Genomic DNA, 19,133 nt, shown 5'->3' with positions numbered 1-19,133 from the left:
TTCCACTTTAGGTCCTCTAAAACAGTGGTTCTCAAACTCGGTCCTCAGGACCCCACACAGTGCATGTTTTGCAGGTAACCCAGCAAGTGCACAGGTGTATTAATTACTCACTGGCACATTTTAAAAGGTCCACAGGTGGAGCTAATTATTTCACTTGCGATTTTGTGAGGAGACCTGCAAAACATGCACCGTGTAGTCCTGAGGACTGAGTTTGAGAACCTGTGCTCTAAAAAATATGAAGGTTACCTAGAGGAGGACGGAACATTTAAAACATAAACTTGCACATAGCATGTATAAGAAGAAAGATCTATGTAAATCTCAGGTGAAACGTCTAAATTGGTTACCTGAAAAACCATAGAAGAGATAAATGGCTCACATGTAGACATGTTGAACATAGAAGCACAGATTTTTGGCCAATTAGGTGTTAGGTTTCTAAAGAAATCTTCAGATTTATATTTTTTTGACCTGTACATCGACCTTTATTATATAAATAATAGAATGTGGGTTTCAAAAACAGCATATTGAATGGTGGACACAAACGCCCAGTACAAGATTTCTTGAACACTGAAGAAATATTTTTTAATCAAATCAGAACACATACAGTAGGGGGAGATTCAAATGTTTGAAAAGTCAGTTGGGAGTCTGTTTTTTTTCTATCTAATAGACAGGAAAAAAACAAGACACCCAACCAACTTTTCAAACATTTGAATCTCCCCCATTATCTTTCAAGACATGTCGCTGGGGGTGACAGAGGGAATGTGAGTGATATTGAAGTCAAAGCGATTAAACAGATAACGGTTACAGATTGGGGTGGCGATTGGTTTAACTTGCTATGTAAAAGTGAGGCATATGGGATATTTAGTTTGAAAAATGTAAGCGGCCAATTTATCATTGTATATTTGTGGCTATTTCCCCGAAAACTCAGGTTTTCGGGTGTTAGCTGCAAATATTAAGTGTCCCCTGACTGTATGAAGGAGGTATCCATTCCTGCAGCAGCCACATCCCCCATAGGTTTCTATGGAGGATGCAAACCTGCCAGATGCATCAATATATAGAATGCAAAGCATTTCCGATATTGGTCCCCACAGCAACCGCAATCTGAAGATGACGGTAGCCCATTGTAGCCTATAGTCTACACATTGCGTAGATGGCTGGGCAGAGGGTTCCTCCAGAACCCTCCCTGGTAGTGGCCGCTGTGCAGTGCAGTCTGTCTATCCTTACATGTGCAGACCCCTGGCAGCTCACATATTGCAGAGATGGGCTCTGAATCTGCCTGTGCTTGTTAATGCATTCAGATGATAGGATCACTTGTTTGCAATGCAATCCATACTTGCCTACCCATACCCTCCAACATGACCCGCCCCACTAGGTACAAAACGCTCTGTTTCTGGACTTCCCTCTTAATTTATTATTGCCATCACCTGTGAAGAAACAGCTTTCTTATCATTTAACTAGTTCAACACAGGTGATGGAAATCATAAATTAAGAGGGAAGTCCAGGAACAGATCATTTTGTACCTAGTGGGGCGGGTCATGTTGGAGGGTCTGCCTACCTGACCCTCTCCATGAGGGAGAAAATGCTCTGTTCCTGGTCTTTCCTGGTAATGTATGATTGCCATCACCTGTGGTGAAACACTTTTCTTATCAATTAACTAGCTCACCACAGGTGATGACAATCATACATTACCAGGAAAGTCCAGGAACAGAGCATTTTCTCCCTCATGGAGAGGGTCAGGTAGGCAATTATGATGCAATCATAGGCACTAATCTCGAGCCCATATGGCATTGCATATGTCATCATTGGTAAATGGGTCCTATTAAACTAAATTAAACTATGGAGTTGAATAATATCTAATTTTGACTCAATTGTTTTATATCTCCTTCTGGCTTCCTGTTTCCTCCATATCTGGTTTTATATCTAACTATTGTATTGCATTGTTTAGGTTCTAGTCCCTGTGTCTCTTTTTAGTGTAGTTCCAGTGTCGGACTGGGGCATAAATGGCCCACCGGGGGGATGCTGTTGTAGGGGCACATGCTTAAGGGTGTGGCCAGTCTCCAGTGGGGGCGTGGCCAGCCACAACAGAGGTTTGGCTAACCGTTACAGAGTACATGTTCTGTTCCCCTTGGTATATATGTAATAAACCAAATTCTTGTGACGTATAATGTAACATATGTATATTGCATAATTCAAGTGCACTTGGATATATAACTGGAACCAGATACCTAGAGGAGGAGGAGGGCCCACAGGCAGTGGGGCTCACCGGGGGTTTCCCCTGTTCCCCTGTGGGCCAGTCCGACCCTGTGTAGTTCTATCAATATTAGGTTCCACTGCTATGGTCTTAAGTCCCTAACTGGTTCCCTGTGTAGTGTGTTTTTACATATCTTATGCTAGGATATACAGTACAGTATATTATCCACCAGAAGGAGTTACATACAATAAGGAGATTTATGGTAGACTTACCATAGTTAAATCTTTCTGCGAGGTACACTGGATTCCACAGCGAATAACATTGGGGTGTAGAGTTGGCTCTTGATCCGAGGCACCAACAGGCTAAAGCTTTGACTGTTCCCAGGATGCATTGCACCGCCTCCTCAATAACCCCGCCTCCAGGCACTGGAGCTGAGTTTCATTAACCAGTCCAATGCAGTAGCAGGAAAAAGAGATGGTAGATGTTAGTCACATAGAATCACATTCTCACGACAGGAGAAGAGACTAGCGGCTAATGCCATACAAACCCAAAGAAGCTAAGTGCGTCAGGGTGGGCGCCCTGTGGAATCCAGTGTACTTCGCAGAAAGAGATTTAACTATGGTAAGTCTACCATAAATCTCCTTTTCTGCAGCGGGGTACAGTGGTATTCCACAGGGAATAACATTGGGGATTTCCTAAAGCAGTTCCTCATGGGAGGGGATGCACTGTAGTGGGTATAAGAACTCGGCGTCCCAAAGGAAGCATCCTGGGAGGCAGAAGTATCAAAGGCATAGAACCCGATGAACGTGTTCACTGAGGACCACGTAGCCGCCTTGCACAATTGTTCAGTGGACGCGCCGCGGCGGGCCGCCAAAGAAGGTCCAATAGACCGAGTAGAATGGGCTTTGATAGCAGCAGGAGCTGGGAGACCAGCTTGCGCATAGGCTTGTGCAATCACCATTCTAATCCATCTGGTCAAGGTCTGCTTATTCACAGGCCAGCCACGTTTGTGAAAACCAAAAAGTACAAAAAGGGTATCTGACCTTCTGAGGGAGGCAGTCCTCTCTACGTAAATACGGAGAGCCCATACCACATCCAAAGACTGCTCTTTGCAGGACAAACCAGAAGAGATGAAGGCCGGAACCACAATCTCTTGGTTAAGATGAAAAGATGATACCATCTTAGGTAAATAACCAGGGTGAGTTCTAAGAACTGCCCGGTCACGGTGAAAAATCAAGGGTGGACGACAGGACAAAGCGCCTAAGTCCGACACCCTCCTAGCAGAGGCAATAGCCAATAAAAACAAGACCTTAAATGTAAGACATTTAAGATCCACAGACTCAAGAGGTTCGAATGGAGACTCTTGCAGGGCATTTAAGACAAATGCCCTTCTACTCTGATCACCGATCCAACGGCACCGTTTATCTCCAGGGATCCTGCTCTACTTCGTAGCAGAGGACTCTCTCACCTCACACGGCGGCATTACTGTGGTTACCGTACGGCGTCAGCTTCCACTACCAGGCGGCTGCCTTTTACCACGGGACAGTACCCCGACCCTCAACTCCATTGCCACTGACGGCTCTGGCCGGCGCCACAGCCTAGTACACCTCCCGCAATTAGCGGCTACAGTGGCTGCTCCAACTGATGTCCTGAACTCGCACATTTCCCTGTACATAGGGCAATATAAGGATTTCCACCAGCCCAAGGGAACATACAGGTAATCCTCCTGTATTTCTATCCGGGACTCATAGTTAGGAGCAAGCTTGGATAATTACTTCTGCACTGAACCACTCTCCCCATCATTACATTGTGGGCTTTATACAGGACTCCACCGAGGACGCTCGGTGACACCAGCCCACAGGAGAGGTAACATCATTAATTGCTCATTATATTTCTGACCGCCGAGATTTTCTCCTCTTCATATTACTGGTGAAGCGTTTTGCTGCCTTGCTCTCCCCATGTACAAAAGTTTCACTTTTTCAGCCATATAAGTGAGTAATCATTTGGAGAGACAGTTTGTAACGGTCTAGTTACATTTCTGCTACAATTACACCCTGAATTATGTGAACATTGGGGGTCATTCCGAGTTGTTCGCTCGCAAGCTGCTTTTAGCAGCTTTGCACACGCTAAGCCGCCGCCTACTGGGAGTGAATCTTAGCTTATCAAAATTGCGAACGAAAGATTAGCAGAATTGCGAATAGACACTTCTTAGCAGTTTCAGAGTAGCTCCACACTTACTCAGCATCTGCGATCAGTTCAGTGCTTGTCGTTCCTGGTTTGACGTCACAAACACACCCAGCGTTCGCCCAGACACTCCTCCGTTTCTCCAGCCACTCCCGCGTTTTTCCCAGAAACGGTAGCGTTTTTTCACACACACCCATAAAACGGCCTGTTTCCGCCCAGAAACACCCACTTCCTGTCAATCACATTACGATCACCAGAACGAAGAAAAAACCTTGTAATGCCGTGAGTAAAATACCTAACTGCTTAGCAAATTTACTTGGCGCAGGTCGCACTGCGGACATTGCGCATGCGCATTAGCGACTAATCGCTCCGATGCGAGAAAAAAATAACGAGCGAACTCGGAATGACCCCCATTATATATAAGCAAAGATTGATACTGTGTGCCTATATAACGGTGTTTTCAGAGTATAGACTTTTTTATTTTCTTAAGTTGTTCTTAAGCCCTGTTGCAGAAAAGCCAAAAGTCTGGAAGTTTTGAAAGTATACAGTGATCGCGCTGAGACCAAAAAAAAGTGGGTCCCAGGGACCCCTCACTTTTAAAAATTGGGGTCCTACCTGTCCTTTTCTGGGTCCCATCGGAATGAAGGTTTTAATTAGTCTTATTAATGATTCAAATATAAAAACACAAACTTGATTTGGACACTACAAAAGGGGTGCAAGGGGGAGGATGGGGTGACGATGCTGCTGGGCTGTGTAGCATACAGGACACCCCGCACTTTAGATGTAATTAGACATTTTGGTGACCTTGTGGCAGAAAGAGAATTGGTTCTCCCGCACCGACACTGAAAACTGCGACAGTGCGCGCCGAAGGCGCGCTGGAATTTTTTAGGGGCGTAGCTTCGTGGGGAAGGGGCGTGGTCACATAATAGTACCAATTCACATTATTCCACACAGTAGTGCCGCTTATACACATTGCACCAGGTAGAACCTCCTATACACACTGAGCCAAGGAGAGCATGTTATACACATTGCGCCAGGCAGAGCACGTTATACACATTGCGCCACACGTTGCACCAGGTAGAGCACGTTATACACATTGCACCAGGTAGAGCACGTTATACACATTGCACCAGGTAGAGCACGTTATACATATTGCGCCAGGTAGAGCACGTTATACACATTGCGCCAGGCAAAGCACGTTATGCACATTGCGCCAGGCAGAGCACGTTATGCACATTGCGCCAGGTAGAGCACGTTATACACATTGCGCCACACATTGCACCAGGTAGAGCACGTTATACACATTGCGCCAGGCAGAGCACGTTATGCACATTGCGCCAGGTAGAGCACGTTATACACATTGCGCCACACATTGCACCAGGTAGATCACGTTATACACATTGCGCCAGGCAGAGCACGTTATGCACATTGCGCCAGGCAGAGCACGTTATACACATTGCGCCACACGTTGCACCAGGTAGAGCACGTTATACACATTGCACCAGGTAGAGCACGTTATACACATTGCACCAGGTAGAGCACGTTATACATATTGCGCCAGGTAGAGCACGTTATACACATTGCGCCAGGCAAAGCATGTTATGCACATTGCGCCAGGCAGAGCACGTTATGCACATTGCGCCAGGTAGAGCACGTTATACACATTGCGCCACACATTGCACCAGGTAGAGCACGTTATACACATTGCGCCAGGCAGAGCACGTTATGCACATTGCGCCAGGTAGAGCACGTTATACACATTGCGCCACACATTGCACCAGGTAGATCACGTTATACACATTGCGCCAGGCAGAGCACGTTATGCACATTGCGCCAGGTAGAGCACGTTATACACATTGCGCCACACATTGCACCAGGTAGAGCACGTTATACACATTGCGCCAGGCAGAGCACGTTATGCACATTGCGCCAGGTAGAGCACGTTATGCACATTGCGCCAGGTAGAGCACTTAACAATTATATGATTAAAAAACAGGACAACATTATTAAATACATTTTCTATATGTAATGGGTTTATGGTGCCGCTATAATAGAGCCCCAGACTGGATTTAGAAACTACAAAAGTGTTGTGGGGGAGGGAGGGTGACAATGCTGCTGGGCTGTTATCATATCGGAAGTATGCATTCAGGATCCTGGCTGTCGGGATCCCAGCAGCGTAATACCGATGCCGGAATCCTGACAGCCGACACAATACCAACGCTGGCATCCCGAGGAGATCAGGATCCCGGCAACGATATCCTGACAGTCAGGATCCTGAAGGGAAGTATGCACTGCCGCCACTGGTTTAGCGTGCGGGTGAGAAGGGGGGGGGGGTTAGGATATGGTGCTTGGGGAGGGTTAGGCTGCAGAGAGGGGGTATAAGTGTTAGGCACTAAGGGGGTGGGTTAGGTTTAGGCTGCAGGAAACGGAGGGTTAGGGGTTGGAGGTTAGGGTACCCTCTGCACTCGTCACTCTTGTCGGCTTTGCTGCGATCGGGATGCTGGTGTCGGTATACTAAATGCCAACATCCTGACCGACGACTTCGGATACTTGGTACAACCAATGGATTTGAGTCATGCTGCCTGTAATTTATGTGCCGACTGATCAACTTCAGTGACACTCACTGTGCTGGCTGCCTTTACAGTAACCAGCGGCAACCAGCAGTAACCAACAGCAACCAGCAGTAACCAAGAAAGGCAGCCAGAACAGTGAGTGTCACTGAAGTTGATCAGTCAGCACATAAATTACAGGCAGCATGACTCGAATCCAGTGGTTGTATCAAGGGTCCTGTATGCTGCAGAGACCAGCAGCACTGTCACCCTCTCGCCTCACCCCCACTCCATACCACAAAAATGTTGCCTTTAACACCTGCAGCCCCCATCTCCGCCATCCCACCGATATGAACAGCCCCCCAGCCGCCACCGCAAGTCCAGCTCACCCTTCCGCACCGCACGCACAGTCCGCGGTCACCGGCGTTCAACTACCCCGCAGCACAGTGTGTAGTGCGCCGCAGAGCCGTCCTTGCTCTGTCCGGCTCCCGTGAAGCTGCAGCGGGTGATTGGCAGGAAGGGGGGGGGGGGGGGGGGCGTCCTCACTGTCTGTCCGGCTCCCTTGAAGCTCCAGCGGGTGATCGGCGGGAAGGGGGGGCGACCTCATTCTCTTTCCGGCTCCCTTCAAGCTGCAGCAGGTGATCGGGGGGGGGGGGGAGGGAGAGGAGAGAAGCCGTCCTCACTCTCTGTCCGGGGGGAAGGGGGGGGGGGGCGGCCCGCGCCGCCACAAGAGGACTTAAACAAGATGACCAGCTTCAGCGGAGCGGGTCCCCGGGGACCCACACAGTTTAGAAAAGTGAGTCCCCGGACCACAGATCAGGGTAAAATACGCGCTATAGCGCGTATTTGCGAACACTGGTATATGCATCATAATTCTTACCAGCACACCAGGTGAAGTAAGAATTCCAGACCCTTTGATAAATCCGTGCAGAAGTCGGTTTACGTGCTTTCAACATAGTTTGAATAACCGCCTCAGAGAATCTCTTGGCCCCAAGGGCCCCTAATGAGGAGGTCTAGGCGTTGAGGAAGTAGAGGAGGACGCTCTATCGAGAGACCCTGCAGGTCTGAGAACCAATGCCGTCTGGGCCACACTGGAGCGACTAGAAGTAGTATTCCTCTTTCTTGCTTGAACTTCCGCAGTACCGTGGGCAGGAGTGACACTGGAGGGAACACGTATGGCAGCCGAAAGTTCCATGGAATAGCCAGTGCATCCACGAACGCTGCTTGAGGATCCCTTGTCCTTGATCCGAAGACCGGTACCTTGTGATTGTGTTGAGACGCCATCAGGTCTACATCTGGTAGGCCCCACTTGGCCACTAGGAGTTGAAAGACTTCCGGATGAAGACTCCACTCTCTGGCGTGAACGTCCTGACGACTGAGGAAATCCTCTTCCCAGTTGAGGACTCCAGGAATGAACACTGCTGATATTGCTGGCAGATGGCATTCCTCCCAACGGAGGATCTTTGATACTTCCAGCATTGCCATGTGGCTTCGAGTGCCGCCTTGATGATTTATGTACACCACCGTGGTGGCGTTTGTCTGACTGTACTTGAACACGTCTGTTCTGTACTAGAGGCAGGGAAAGTGCCAACGCATTGAACACCGCCCGCAATTCCAGAATGTTTATCGGAAGCAAAGATGCCTCCCTGGTCCACCGACCCTGGAGAGAGTGTTGCTCCAACACCGCGCTCAAACCCGCAGACTGTCATCCGTTGTCAGCTGGACCCAGTTGGAGATCCAGAAGGGACAGCCCTTGATCAACTGTTGGTCCGGTAGCCACCAGCTCAGTGACAGACGAACCTCCGGAGTCAACGAGATCAATTGAGACTTGATCTAATGAGGCAGGCCGTCCCACTTGGAAAGGATTAACCTCTGCAGAGGGCGGGAATTAAATTGAGCGTACTCTACCATGTCGAAAGCCGACACCATTAGGCCTAGTACTTGCATCGCTGAGTGTATCGACACTCTTGGGCGAGAGAGGAAATATCTGATCGTGTCCTGAAGTTTCAGGACTTTCTCTGAAGACAAAAACAATCTTTGGTTGTGTGTGTCCAGTAGTGTCTCCAGGTGCACCATGCTCCGAGCTGGGACCAACGAGGACTTTTTACAGTTAATGAGCCACCCATGAGCTTGTAGGAATTGGACCGTCAGTTCCAGATGACTGAGAACCTCTTGGGAGTTTGCCAGGATCAGCGTCATCCAGATACAGCAGGATCCTGATTCCCCGATGGCAGACAAGAGCCGTCATCACGCCCATGACCTTGGTGAAGATCCGGGGGGCTGTAGCCAATCCAAAAGGCAGTGCCTGGAATTGATAATGTAGGCTGCCAATAGCAAACCGCAGATATTGCTGATGCGACATGGCAATAGGTATGTGCAGGTAAGCTTCCTGTATGTCCAGGGATACCATATAGTCTTCGGGTTCCATGGTCAGCACTATAGGGCGCAGAGTTTCCATACGGAATTTGGATACTCTCACAAATTTGTTCAAGGATTTGAGGTTGAGTATAGGCCGGAAGGACCCATTTGGCTTGGGAACTAGAAACAGGGTCGATTAGTATCCACTGCCTGTCTGAGACAGAGGAACTGGCATTACCACTCCTGTATCCAGGAGGGATTGTACAACCAAGTGTAGAGATTGCGCTTTTAACGGATCTGCAGGGATAACTGTTGTGCAAAACCGTCAAGGGGACGTGTACCCGTGAGAGACAACTTCTTGCACCCAGGCATCCGAAGTGGTCATTAACCAGGCCTGGGCGAACTGCAGAAGTCGGCCTCCCATCCAGGGGTCCCCCAGGGGGAGGCCCGCCCCGTCATGCAGCAGGCTTGTCTTGTTTGGAAGCAGGCTGACAGGCGGCCCAGGATTGTTTAGATTTAGGCTTAGTGGTTTTGGAAGCACGAGCCTGTTGCGGATACGCCTGACCCTTTGCTTTTCCTGGAGGTCGAAAGGAATAAAAGGTGGTACTCTTAGCCTTCGCAACAGAAGGATTAGTATTTGGGAGACACGCAGTCTTGGCAGTAGCCAAGTCAGTTACAATCTTGTTCAGAACCTCCCCAAATAGAATGTCTCCCTTAAAAGGGAGCACCTTTAAGGTCTTTTTGGAATCCAGGTCCACCTTCTATGACCTCAACCACATAATTCGACGAGCCAGGATGGAGGTAGTAGATGCCTTGGCCGCCATTACACCTGCATCAGAGGCCGCCTCCTGAATATAGTGGGATGTTGTGGTAATATAAGACAGATATTGTCTGGCAGTATCAGAAAAGTCCTGAGGCAGCTCATCCTCATTTGCCTGAACCCATGTTTCAATACCTTTCGCAGCCCAGGAGGCTGCCATAGTGGGTCTATGTACAGCACCAGTGAGGGAGTAAATAGACTTCAGGCATCCCTCCACACGCTCATCCATCGGTTCCTTCAGTGAAGTGATGGTGGTGACAGGCAGAGTAGAGGACACCACAAGACGGGCGACATGAGAGTCCACCGGCGGTGGAGTTTCCCACTTGTTGCTCAACTCCGCAGGGATAGGATAACGAGATAGCATCTTTTTAGACAGGGAAAATGTCTTTCCTGGCGACGACCAGGATTCCTGACGTATGTCAATTAAGTGGTCAGAATGTGGTAAGACAACCTTAGCAACCTTCTGACGTTTGAACTTATCAGGTTTCTTAGACACAGTAGTAGGCTCAATGTCATCATCTATTTGAATAATTAACTTAATAGCCTCTATCAGGTTAGGAACATCAACCTGGGTTGTAGATTCCTCATCAGAAGCAACTGTATCAGTGTCTGACATATCAGTATATTCCCCATCCTTATCAGAAGAATTATCCAAAATGTTAGTGGATTGTGAGGAAGAAATGGCCCTTTTAGATGACCCCTCCAGAGGGGTGTGGAGTAGACTTTTGTCTAACCAAGGATTGATTTAATTATTGTAACTGGGTAGACAGAGTATCCGCCCAGGGCGGATTATATACAGGGACAATATGTGGCTGCAATGGCACAGGAGGTCCCACAGGGGGCGCAAGACGTGTCACAAGTGTACTTAGCATACTTTAGAACGCTGTACAGGGTGAGTCTTGATTGGCCACAGGTACTGCAGGTAGACTGGGTGTATGGCACTCAGCACCTGATCCAACAGCCAAAACTTTCCCCTCAGGTAAATCCGTGGTGCCAGTACTGCAGGACCCTGATGCACCTAGCCCCTCAGGGTACAGAATATAGTGATTGCAATATGTGATACAGCACAATGGAATCCCACACAACAGCTACAGGCACACTTAGTCACATGTGCAATGCAGAAAGTATTACATTTAAACAATAAAACTGCACTGGACTAGTAATTTACATATAAATATGTATGAGTATAACAATGTACAAAGTATAACAATGCACAGTAGATACTGGATGTACAGTATATCACAGAATACTTGTACCAAATATTCAGCTAGCAGTACACTTGTTCTTAACTACAATTCTAAAATTACATGTAGAATACTTAAGTGCCTGTAAATGCACAGCGCTGATGAGACAGGCAGCTTTACAGAGGAGACCGAGCCCTGCAGTCCCGGAGATCAGCCCAGCTAGTAGTGAAGATGGCGCCAAAATCTTTGTCAGGGAGTGAGGGAGAAGAAAATGCAACTCCAGGGCGGGAACACCAGCAGTAGATGGCGCCCGGAACTGGAGAAGGGGCTACAAGTCAGCGCCTTATCCCCTATGCTGCCTGGACTTCACCACCGGGTACTATGGAGCCTATTGTAAACAGATTTTAGTAAATCCGACCTGTGCCCCCAGCCCTGGTGGATATAGTGGGGTCCCTGTGCAGTGCAGTGTCCACGCCAGCAGCGCGGTCCGTCTCCTGGGACCACGATTTACCGGCGGGTCCCACCTGGGGGACCCTCTTTCCTCCTCTCTGATGTGCAGCTACGCGATCCAGGAGTCAGCGGTGTGTGCCTGAAGTCCGGTGCGCCTCCGCTGCAAGTACCCTGGAACCAGGCCGCGGGAGTATGCAGCTCTGCTGGGGTGGTGATGGAGCCGCAGCACAGAACGTCAGACTGACATAAATAGTGCTGCGGCCCTTGAAGTCTTCAGGGCTGCCTAGCACAGCCCCACCTGTTAGCTGCCTGCTCTGCAGGCACCAACTTACAAACTGAGCTCCAGTGCCTGGAGGCGGGGTTATAGAGAAAGCGGTGCAATGCATCCTGGGAACAGTCAAAGCTTTAGCCTGTTGGTGCCTCGGATCAAGATCCAACTCTACACCCCGATGTAATTCCCTGTGGAATACCAGTGTACCCCGCTGCAGAAAAATTATTATAATACAAATTAAAAACAAGATAAGTAGCTTTGTAGAACTTTATATTCTGCAAAAATGTTACTGTGGACTATACATATAAAAATAGTTTAACTATATATATCTACAGTATATAGTCTTTCATATTATGCCAGCCATGGTAAAGTGTTGAGAAGAGTACTGTTCATGTTTAGTCTATTACAGGTGAAAACGTTATAGCATCATGTAATCTCCTTAACATCTTGGTCAACCTCTTTTCAAAGTAATATGGAATCTGAGCGTCAGCCTACTGGGTAAGTCAGTTAGTAGAAGTATAAACTGAGTGGACAAATTATTATGACCACTGGGCAAGTTAATGCAAGGTAGCTCTTCTGCAGACAATGCTGACGTAGCATGTCTGAATCTGTATAAGAACAGAAAGGAGAAGGTATGCAGAGATTAATGACAAATAATAGGTAAACAACGCAATCTGACGGACTTGGAATGATTGTTAGCAAAACGGCTTCACTGGTGAATTGTTCAAGGGTGGCAGCGTGAAACTGTATACAGAGTGGGCCAGCAGACAAACAGGGAACAAATAAGCTGGACTCTGAACAAACAGTACATCACACATCACATCGTATGGGCTACAGAAGCAGACGGTCTGTCCATACGCCTTTACTGTCAGTGTCTGCTGCAAACAGGGTCACACACCTCCAGTTTTCTCAGGGACACAGAAATTGGAGAATGATTGAAAATTGGTAATGGTGAGGTCTGACACGGCTGTAGATATTGTGTGTAAATTTGCCTTATATTGGTAATTGTGTACAACGTATGCGTCTACCCTTATCTAATACCCAATGTAAATTGAACCAGTAAATAATAACATACTGTACATCCATTCCTGTGCAGCCGCTCACAAAATGTTGCACTAAGTTTAAGTCAAGCAGACTTACAGGGCAAATGCAGCTCTGTCGCTAGTTTAGGAGAGTATATAGTCACTGAATAATCCAATAGGCGATAAACCTATAACTTCTGCGCCACCAGGACTCCTGTAATCCAGTCTGGACCCTTCTATGAGAATATAGGACACGTCTGTATGCCACAGCAGGTTTTCTCTATGGCTTAGGGGGTAAAGTGTGGAAAATGCTGCCTTTTTTTATTTCACATAGAAGCTTGCTAACTATTTCCATTTTTACTTTTGTACAGAAAAAGAGACCAGTCTTTCAGACATAAAACCATCTCAAGTGGCTCGGAAAGAGAAAAACCGGAAAGGTCCCAGAGGAAACAGAACAAGTGAGTATCACCTGGAAGGGAATTCCCATCCGCTGTAATTATAAAACCCCACATACCATACTATGGTGATGGCCCATCAGTGTACTGTGCTACTGCTGAACGGAGTATGATGCTAGAACATTTCATGGAGCCTGTTGGATTACAGTGAGCTGACCTGCCAACTGATAAAGGAGTGGTTTTGGTTTTCCCACATCTGATTGAACTGAATGGATAGAAAGGTGTGGAAGTGGGAAGTGGGTTTACATTTACTTTCAAACCTGTCCACTCTGGTCCTTTCATACCTTAACCCATATTAACACAGCCAGGCTGTGATGTAATGATCATCCCAGCAGGTCACCTTTATACGGAGAAACGGTTATGCACTCTGCCATGAGTCCATGATTTCTGTGCATAGGGGGAGATATATTAAACTTCTAAATAGTGAGAAGTTGCCCGTAGCTTCATCTTCCACCTATCATTTTATAGATTATACTATCATTTTATAGATTATACTTGAGAAGTCTATCTATAGGTTGATTGGTTGCTATGGGTAACCTGTCCACTTCTCCACCCTTTATAAAGATTTGATACGTTACCCCATAGTGTACAAAGTGCACCCATAGGGGGTAATTCAATTGGGTGCAGGGTAAAAAAAAAAAAAAACCACGGGTACCTTGCTCCCAAATTTGTATTACCACAGGTATGTGCGCTCCCGATACCCACAGTATACTATTAGAAAAAAATGGTCACTAAAAACCCAGTGTCTCGAGTAAAAAAACAAATAAACGAAAAATTATATTCAACGGTCTAGTGGTCTCCGCAACACCCAGTGGTCTCCCCTCCATCTTTACAGTGGGTAGGGGGCTGCTGGGAGGCTCAAGGGTTGCTGGGAGTTTTAGTTCTCCTAGCCATTGCCTCCAGGGTGATGATACTACATGGCGGGGGGATCACACTCATATACACGCTACGCACACTCACATACTGCTGCATATTCTACCGCTGGAGAAGACCCCGTTTCGGAAAGTGAGTAATTACTAATTAAGCTAACTGGAAACTTCCAATTGCATAATTGGTCCTCAGAGGGGATGCCACTGGCGTGCCAGAGCAAGTCCCAGTGATTTTTCCTAAATTAACCTTTATAGGAAAAATCAGACTTGCACTGCTCCTCATTACCTGCCCTGCTCTTGAATAGCCAAACTCTGAGGCCGTGTTTTTACAAATTTTCCCGCCGTCATTTGTGCAGGAAATCCCGTGAGGTGATAAAGATCTCCTTATGTGTAGGGCTCACTGGCAGCCACAGCGGAGTCCGGTCTCAGATCTTCCCCGCCTGTCAGCATTTGTAGATACAGCAAAATCTGCAGTGGCTGCTATGTTACATGCTGAGAGAGGAGATCTGAGGCAAGCTCCTTGGTTACAAAAACTATTATTTCAAAGAATATATATTTTTAAAAAAGGATTTAAAAAAAAAAGTGTTTTATCCTTGCGCTATGCTATTAAATCTCTGCTTATCCTGACAGTAAACCCACTGTGACATTTATTAAGGTCAACAAAGCAGGTAAAAAATTATTCTTGGGTAACTAGCTCTATCAAATGCGGTCTGAAAATGCAGGTATGAAATATTTCCACCAACGAAGGGGTTAATTGGTGGCGTCCAGATCAAATGGCCATATAATTACAGTCCTGGAGGCCAGATGAAAATAAGATTCCAGGAGAATCACAGAGAATGAAACTAGGTAATTGCAGTGTCCGTCCCCTTGTATAACACTGACAGTCAGTATTCTGGATAACTGTAGTAGACAAGGCTTCTCTGCCGGGCGGGCATGGATCAGGTCTCGGAGGGGCTCAGAAATAAAACCTTATTATGCCTAAATTTGATACAGTCCTTTTTATACAGCATGGCCTTCCACTATGTATGCATCAACCTCTAAGTTAATACTGTATCGCTCCCAAAAGTAATAGGACTGGATCAGGGATGGGATCAGCTATGTATCATTTCCACCGCAGCTGTGTTAACTTAGAACTAGATACGGTCTAGCAGTAGCTAATGCCGACATACATAATAAACTAGTGGTTGCGACAAGGGACCACCACCTACATTAATAATACATATCACAAGTAATGAAACTATCACGGGTACATAATATAATGTCACTGCTATTATAGCTAGATTTTCAGTGGGTTACTTGAGACGGTCTTGTCCACCTATTTAGGGACCATACTGTGATCGTCAGGATGTAGAGTCTTGTGTGGTGCAGGGATTACAGGGATTTGAAAAGTGCGCGGCCGTAAAATTTTTCTCTACTTTGTCAGAACACAGTGTGCACCTGTGGGAATTTGTGCGCGACCTACTACTGAGTCCCCAAAAGAACCAAGAAGCCGTCCGCTGGGAGAACCGCAAAGAAGGGACGTTCCGCGTCATTAGGTCTGACATGTTTGCACAGCTATGGGGAGAGCAGAAAAAGAATAAGTGTATGAACTACGAGAAGTTAAGTCGGGCTTTGAGGTAAGAGTGTAAGGTGTCTAGAACCGCACCAGAGGTTTATTACTGACCAGTCCTCTGCATCCATATATGAGGGTTATAGTAAAATAAAGTGGTAAAATGTACGGAGACATCCTGTGCCCATGTAAAAACTCCTAGGTAACTTCTCATAGACAGGGATTGCACACTGGGCCTTATTCAGAGATGTATGTAAATGCATTTGCAGCGGCTGTGTGAAAATATGCTAATGTTGCAGCCACTGAAAGTAGTATAGAAATGCCCTTAATTGGCATCTCCAATGCGCTGCTTGCCTACAAAGACGCAACCATCGGACACACATCAGACATACAGGGATTATATCAGTAAGCTTATGGCGGTGCGGCATGGGCACAGGAAGTTAGACACTGGAGATGTATGGGATCGCAGTTGCAAGCAGCAATACGCCTCCCGAAATGTTTGTGACACTCCTGCGCTTTTGCCACCACTACCTCCCCCAAACGCTCAACCACTTTGCAAATAGATCCTCACTGCGACTTCCACCACAAGACCATCGAGGCACATACGCAGTGCGACTTAGACGCATGCGCAGACCATCGATAATCATCAATTGTGCTCAGCTACAAGGTAAGTGTAAGCACTGCCTTCTAGTAAAACAAGCTCTTTTAAAATGGGGACAGTGAAAAAAAACAAAAACAGGAATGCATTACACCCCTTTAATACAACTAAATATATGAGATGGCGCGCTACTGCGTATTAGAGACGCCATCTGCATTTATTCAGAGCACGTACTGATAGCTGCAAAATGATAACAAACCCTGACTTTTGGCAACTTGTTGGATTAACAGAATCCCCCTACACAGGCTTACCATACTATCCCTTTAAATCTGGACACTCATGCATTACACAGGTTCTGTGGCTGATTAAAACCAGGTGAAATGCAGTCGTGAATTCAGCCAGCCACAGAACATGTGTAATATTTAAGTGTCCCTGTTAAAAGGGATAGTATGGTAAGCCTACCTAAATAGGTTGGTTATAACATTAATACGTGGGTAGATACATATATTTATTAACAGTATTCTAGTTGCTTTGCAGTTTGCCCAGTTTGGTGCTAAATGCCAGTCCATATTCTCGGTGAAAAGCATTGATGTCCTGAATCCGAGGGCTAGGTAAACAGGCCTGTGGTGAACTCATACACCAGGTTCTGTGGGTGTGTTTATTGTCATTCCAGTGCAATGCATCATAGTAGTAAAACTGAAATGAAGTTGGCGTTAGTGCACTGAGCAGAAAGCACGCAACCTCTTCTCCTGGAGGGTGGCCAGTCAATACCTTTTTTAGTGCTGTTTAGAGACCATTGTCACTTGTAGCATACACCTGTACTAAACAGTAACAGGGAGACCTTCCAACAATAATAAATGAGTCTTCACCATAGCAGGGGTAATAGTACAGAATTACATTTAGTGATACCCAGAGCACAGTGGGACTTGTTGTTCCACACGGGCTGGAGTGCTGCATTGCCAGAGCAGGAATTGCCTACCTTTTATATACCATTAAAGCTAATGTCACATTAACTGTTACATAACACTTATGTTTTTACACCGTAATAAACCTTTGCTATTACATACTAGGAGAATTCTAAGTGACAAATTATGACACTGACTTAGAAATCGCGTATCACTCTGTTCCAGGCACTACTACAAGTCAGGCATTCTAGAACGCGTGGACGGGAGGCTGACGTACAAATTTGGGAAGAAAGCGCATGGATGGAGAGAGGAGTCACCTACACAACTCACTAAGTTACCTCAGGAGTAATGAGAAAGCACGGGAGTATGGACTATTCATCTCACTACATGTCAGAGAGATACTGCAGACGGAGAGCTCCTCACTATGCAATCGCCCTTTCAGTCACTCCAAAGAGGCAGGAGCGTGGGACAATCTGACCTGTGCTCAGGACAAAATGTACAAGGAATTCTCTGGGATAAATGTATTAGTGTCCGACTGACAGGCATCAGCAAGTTTCCGGTGGGTCTTCCCGATGTCTTAAAGTGGCCAAACCAGGTTGGTTTTGCCTTTTTACATGTATTCCCGTTTATGGCATTGGGCTGACATGCCGGGAACTCACAGATGCCTTGCAGGCTAGTAAAGAGGTTCTCAAACGGTGTCCTCAAGTCACCTTAACCACTTAACTGGGTTTTTTATGAGCGAATTAGGTGAAGAACATTAATTTAACCCTATGCAAAATGATTTTAGTTAAAAAAGAAAAGGAGACATTAAAAAAAATAATATATATACTGCTTCATACTTCCCAACATGACCCTCTCCAGGAGGGACAGAATGTTCTGCTCCTGGACTTTCCTCTTATGTATGATTGCCATCACCTGTGCCGTAACACCTTTCTTATCCATTAACCTGTTCAACTCAGGTGCTGGCAATCATACATTAAGGAAAAAAAGTCCTGAAGCAGATCATTGTGTCCCTCCTGGAGAGGGTCATGTTGGGAAGTATGCTGCTTGGTGTGGTCGCATCTGATGTGACCATGCCAGGCAAGTGGTTACAGGTCCTGGTTTTAAGCATATCCATGCTACAGCACAGGTGACTAAATTAGTACTACCGTCAATTTGATTTTGATTTTACCGTCTGTGCTCAACCATGGATATCTTTAAAGCCTGGACTGTTTGTCCTCAAGGCACACTGAGTTTAGGAACACTAGGATAGTACATTTATCATCTATGCTCAACTATGGATATCTTTAATGCCTGGACTGTTAGGTGCCTTGGGGACAGAGTGTGGGAACCTCTGGTTAAGGACTCTCGAAACTACTGGTCTGAGCAGGTAAAACTCTGCAATTCTGCCTGGGTTGTTAGCGTAGAGGAACAGGGTGCTCTGCCATTGACTTGTACATATGTGTGGTTATTAAATATTATGTTGTGCCTTGATAGGCTGAAATTGACACTTCTGCACAATTGCGTACGATTATGCCTCAATAATGATGCTGGTTTCCTATTGCACCATACAGTACTGCAGAATAGCTGTCTCCCCTGTGTGCACGTGAGATAGCCTTTTATTGCTCCAGCGGCTGGGCTCGGTAAGATGAAAGCTACGGTAAAATGTGTGAGCTGTGGAGGAGGTCATGTCACTTGATTATTATGGGAAATTTAAGGCGTGGGATGGTGATATATCTACACAGTGAGCCT

At 46.5% G+C, this 19,133-nt stretch overlaps 1 protein-coding gene across 1 annotated transcript in view; it reads left to right on the top strand.

Annotated features, from left to right (window-relative positions):
* Positions 1 to 18,891, top strand: part of LOC134966102 (ETS homologous factor-like) — a 40,140-nt gene extending 21,249 nt beyond the window's left edge. Inside the window, exons 4-6 of the mRNA XM_063942582.1 lie at positions 13,398 to 13,484; positions 15,774 to 15,966; positions 17,628 to 18,891. Coding sequence (XP_063798652.1) covers positions 13,398 to 13,484; positions 15,774 to 15,966; positions 17,628 to 17,751 — 404 coding nt within the window. The 3' untranslated portion in view covers positions 17,752 to 18,891. The remainder of the gene's footprint in view (positions 1 to 13,397; positions 13,485 to 15,773; positions 15,967 to 17,627) is intronic.
* The last annotated feature ends 242 nt before the right edge of the window (positions 18,892 to 19,133 follow it).

This window comes from Pseudophryne corroboree, chromosome 10 (genome assembly GCF_028390025.1).
Source record: "Pseudophryne corroboree isolate aPseCor3 chromosome 10, aPseCor3.hap2, whole genome shotgun sequence".
Lineage (NCBI taxonomy): Eukaryota > Metazoa > Chordata > Amphibia > Anura > Myobatrachidae > Pseudophryne > Pseudophryne corroboree.
This window is presented reverse-complemented; position numbering and strand designations above follow the sequence as displayed.